The sequence below is a fragment of the Salvia hispanica genome, chromosome 4 (assembly GCF_029641045.1).
Source record: "Salvia hispanica isolate PSC_SH4W2 chromosome 4, Shi_PSC_v1, whole genome shotgun sequence".
In the NCBI taxonomy this organism is placed as follows: Eukaryota; Viridiplantae; Streptophyta; class Magnoliopsida; order Lamiales; family Lamiaceae; genus Salvia; species Salvia hispanica.
In genome coordinates, this window is record NC_142695.1 from 41,604,455 (window position 1) to 41,609,420 (window position 4,966).

Below are 4,966 nucleotides of genomic sequence, written 5' to 3' on the forward strand. Positions count from 1 at the left end.
AATTCTCTCAATTTTCAATTAGGTTCATAAATTTCAACCTAATAAGAGCAGGTACTCAGTAGAGTATGAAATAGTAGTACACAACATATTTTTTAAAATTTTCTCATGTAGTACAAATTTTTAAAAATATTCATGAAATTGTTATTCCGTGTTAGCGATGCATGATTCGATCACTTGTTTTGAAGCAAAGTTATCAATTATGATATCTGATTATGCATGTCTAACTTTATTCGGAAATACAAATAGAAAACTGCTTACTGATCAATCAACTGTGTATTACACATAAAACGTAGAAAATGACAATTCTTTACAAACCCAAATATCCAGAAACACGAGCATTCCCCAATAGCAATGCCATTATAGTGGCTAATAACAACATATATAAATAAAAAAGGACATCAATGAACGGGGCAACCTTTAACAACAACAGCAGGTGCGGTGGGACACGTGGCCAAAGGGCAGTGGTCGTCAACATCCAATCCCCACCAAGAAATAGAAACATCATACGACTGCAGCGTGAAGTAAATGACCACACCCATGAACGCAATCCCAGCACTGATCGCCGCCGACATCACATAAGCATACCTCGCCCACCACTGCCGGTGCACCCGATACACGTATATGTTGAAATATATCCCCACCGCACCCCACATTATGTAGTTCACCGACCTCGCCGGCGGCATGCTAGCCGTGCCGCCCAAGATGAGAGGCACATTGATCAGCCTCAGCCATTTCTTCTCCGGATACTTCCGGCTGAGGAAGTAGGCCGGCAGCGGCGCCACCGTCCCGACCAGGAACCACCAGTTGAGCATCCCGTACACGCCCTGGCTCGTGAACATCCTCAGCGGGCCGATCACGCCCCATATGATGGACGCGTTGTAGAACACGTTGTCCCCCGGGCACGTCCAGGGGCTCCCCTCGGCCAGCGCGGCCGTGTCGCAGATGTTCTCGATCGTCTCCAGGAGCCACCAGGCCGTGCCGAAGTAGACGGAGGAGGCCACCACCGTGCCCGCCAGCTGGGCGATGAACATGGATCTCGGGGGGATTTTCATGTAGTGGCCTAGTTTGAAATCGGAGAGGAATGTCAAGGCTTGCGCCATGCTGATGTAGCCGTAGGTCTTGAAGGCGACATTCGCAAGAGGCCTTCCCGGGTATATGTAGCCTATGATCATCTCCGTGATCACATTAAGCCCGATTTGCATGTTGGTTGTGGCTTGGATTATGCCTACAGGCAGAGTGAACATGAACGCCATCGCGCACGCCATGATAAGCCCCCACCACGGCAGCTGCAGCTGTTTGCCGAAACCTTCACAAGCCCAGAGAGACATCACAAACACTAGAGCGAGGATGGTGTGAAACCACCACGCCGGCACAGATCTATAGTTCTTCTTCATCAATTTCGTGTGCACATCAAACCTTGCATTGCTCTTTGCCTTGGACCATAGTGTCCAAATAGTCCTACACCATCAAAACATAAACTAATTACAAAAATGGTACTACTCCTACTAGTAGTAGTATTTTATTTTGATTGGCGACTTACTTTCCATGATAGAGAGCGACGTGGACGATGGTAGCGGAGAGCATAGCGAACCCGATGCCATAACTGAAGGCGAAGAAGGTACTGACGTGAAGCTTGCTGTATGCTTTATACCCGGCCTCGTCGAAGGAGAAGGTGGCCTCGTTGAGGACGCGGGAGATGTTGTATTTGTGGCCGGTGTTGTCAAATGTGGAGGATGAGAAGAAGGGGAACTTTTGTGCCTGGTAGACATTGTTGAAGTAGGTGATGGGTGTCATGACATACATGACGATCACGAATCCAACCATAACGTTGATGATGGCGAAACCCGGGGTGGCGATTGGGTCGCCCAGGAAGTTGACAGTGGCCCAATCCAAGGCGAAGGACCCGATCCCCATCCCGTGGAGGCCCGACCCGAGCTGCTGCATCAAGATGGAGTCCTTCCATATGTAGCAGAGGACCGAAATGGATGAAATAGTGGGGAAGAAGTAAGCTGGGATGACATAGTATGCGAAGCTTATCACGAACACCATCACGAAGAATTGCAGCCGTGTCATCCCTCCCTTCTTCCTCACATCTTCTTCGTGCAACGTTCTTCAATTCATAACAATAATTCTATATTTATACTTTTCATTTATTTATTTATTTTTTTTAAAAAAGAAAAATTACCTGAAGAGAGAGATTGAAGTCATGTTCCCAGGCCACCACATAAACGGTGAGTCCACCAGATATCTCCTAAATATCCCAGCCCATCCATACCCAAGCATCTAATAAAACGAATTACTGTAATTATATTAAATAAAAACAAATTATCGTAATAATTTGATTCAATCTTGAACCTGAGTAGTCTGGACTAAGAGCCAGGCGGCGAGGGGGTGAAGAGGGCGATGGTAAAGCGCCTTGACGATAGTGACAATATTAAGCGCGTAAACACCTCCGGCGCCGCAGTTGGCGAAGATGGTGATCAGCACGTGCTCTTTGAGGCTGAAGGGGCCGGGATTCAAGGAGAAGGACCACGGCGTCATCGGAACCGTGACGGTCTTCGTAGGCAGCACTCTAGCCATGAATCTTCCTATGGGGAGCGTCACAATTTGTGCGGCAACAGAGCTAATGCTAATTTGGTTTTGCCTGTAACCGAAAAATTGGTTGGTGAATGAAAGCAACACGCACGCTATTATGCCCAGGAACCATGTCCGGAACGTCAGCGCCACCACCGTCGGATCATCCGTCGCCGGCACGGTCAGCCGCACCTGCTCTATCGGACAATAATCGTCCACGTCGTCTTCCACATCTGAAAATATTCAATAATATTTATTAAATTTCAATTCAAATGATATAGTATGTGAATTGGCATCCAATACCTTCAATTTCGAGATTGTGGCGAGTCAGCGGCTTTGCGGGCTCGTCTCCGGCGGGCTCGCGGATGCCGCCGGACATGATTATTGTGCTGAGATAAACAAATTGGCAAGTCCCTCAGGGAAAGTGTGTGGGCGTATGGAAATGTAACTGAATCAATATATAATCGGAATTTGTGGAACAGCTGTCTAATTCAGTTTAATATCAGTCGGCATGGGTGAAATTAGGAAGAAAATTGTCTACATTCACTCTATTAAAACTTTACTGTATGTTACAATTCTCTAATTTGGAGAGGATTCGGACCATTATTCTCTCTAATTACTTATTTTGATTATTTTCATTTATTACATACTATACTACAAATCATAATGGTAGATTTCGAATTGATTTTATTTCTTAAAATACACACTCAAACGTTGCAGAAAGCATTTTTGGATTTTGATTTTTTATACATTTCTGAGCTATATTCATAGTACTTATATGGCTATTTTTCTTCTCCTTGCAAATTATGGGATTCTAAAATGAAGATTCATCATGCATGTGTATGTATTAATGTCTCTTTAAATTCAGATCTTGGATTCTTGTCCAAAAATAGAAGTTTAATACTAGTACTCCACACATTGACAATTGTTAAGGACTTTATATAGGAGAAAAGCCAAGGTCTTTATTCTTTGGGGTGTATGGAATCAGGTGTCTATTTTATTAATCTAAATTGATTACATAATCTATTAATCTAAATGTTAATTTTCTATTGGAAAAATAGAAAACAAAAATTACTCACATTTTTTAAGTATTTGATTGAATTTCACACAAAGTCTGTGTGAGTGATTCTTTTAAGAAAAGGTAAGAAGATAAATAAATTGCTTACGATGGTCACTAAAGACAATAAAAATTCAAATAAATTTTGAAATTAATGTCTAAATATAACATGGCAAGTAATACGAGGATATTGTGCATTTAATTGAATGCAGGGGTCAATAACAATAACATAGCTTTTTTAGTAAAACTGACAGCAAGATAATTTTCAACAATTATAGTAATATTATATGTTTGTGCTACACAATGTTGCAAATTTATTATCTTATAAAAATCTCAATTATATGTAAATATATGACCATATAAATTGTTTAAACTTGCAAAAAGCTCAACGTCGAATGAATTCCAAATAAATAAATTTAATAAATAACTAGTATACATATATAGAAGATCTCAGTTTTGAACAAAATTGCTTTATTATTTTACAAGTATCAATAATTCTGATTCATAGCAAATAGTTTGATCCCGTTTAAATTTATAGTGGATTGATATAGACATATTGTTTTCACCATCTTCAACTTTAAGGTAGAATTTGTGCAACATTGCAATTGTTTCATAACATCATAGAAAGGGCTTGAGTCAAGATTTATTGTTTAGATTGAGAATGCCAAAGATTAAAATTATACTATTACAAATAAGGAGGAATGACATGCTACATACTTTATATTGGCTCTTTAATGTGAGCACCACTCTCGTTTGACACGCGTTTAGCATTGTTCGTTTCGATTTATTTATTTAGTTTGATTCTAACACATTAAAAAATGTTATTGCAATTTTTAATTTCACAAAAATTATAAAAATCAAAGCTCGATTTGCTCGTTTTCACTATAATTTCAAATAAATGAATAAATTGTAATAACATTTTTTAATGTATTAGAGTCAACCTAAATAGATAAATTGAAACGAACAACGTTAAACGTGCGTCAAACGAGAGTGATGTTCACATAAAGAGTCCACATAAGATAGTGTAGCGTATCAATCATCAACAAATAAGTACTATTATATCAATGCTAGTGTGGATGGAAACTAGAAAGAAATTGACATTAAATTGAAAATACTGTATAGAATGCTATAAGAGGGCAAAATAGAAAAAATAGAAAATTTTTATTAATCTATTAATCTAAATGTTAAATTTCTATTGAAAAAATAGAAAAAAGTTGCTCACATTTTTTGATTTGATTGAATTTCACAAAAAGTCTGTGTGACTCATTGTTTTAAGAAAAAGTAAGAAGATAAACAAATTGCTTGCAATGGTTAGTAAAGACAATAAAAATTCAA

At 39.4% G+C, this 4,966-nt stretch overlaps 1 protein-coding gene across 1 annotated transcript; it reads right to left on the minus strand.

The window, feature by feature from the left end:
- Positions 1-254: 254 nt before the first annotated feature.
- LOC125196984 (oligopeptide transporter 1-like) lies at positions 255-2,999 on the minus strand. Its single transcript, XM_048095665.2, has 5 exons — positions 2,878-2,999; positions 2,356-2,807; positions 2,186-2,283; positions 1,541-2,110; positions 255-1,458 (listed from the first exon to the last, which is right to left on the minus strand). The coding sequence occupies exons 1-5, from the start codon at positions 2,951-2,953 to the stop codon at positions 399-401; spliced, it is 2,256 nt and encodes a 751-aa protein (XP_047951622.1). The 5' UTR covers positions 2,954-2,999; the 3' UTR covers positions 255-398.
- Between the last annotated feature and the right edge of the window lie 1,967 nt (positions 3,000-4,966).

Excerpts from the sequence above, each read along its gene's own strand:
- LOC125196984 (XM_048095665.2), bottom strand. The coding sequence starts at position 2,953 with ATGTCCGGCGGCATCCGCGAGCCCGCCGGAGACGAGCCCGCAAAGCCG. Across the intron at positions 2,808-2,877 it reads CCACAATCTCGAAATTGAAG|ATGTGGAAGACGACGTGGAC; the intron begins GTATTGGATGCC and ends GAATATTTTCAG. Across the intron at positions 2,111-2,185 it reads ACTTCAATCTCTCTCTTCAG|AACGTTGCACGAAGAAGATG; the intron begins GTAATTTTTCTT and ends TATGAATTGAAG.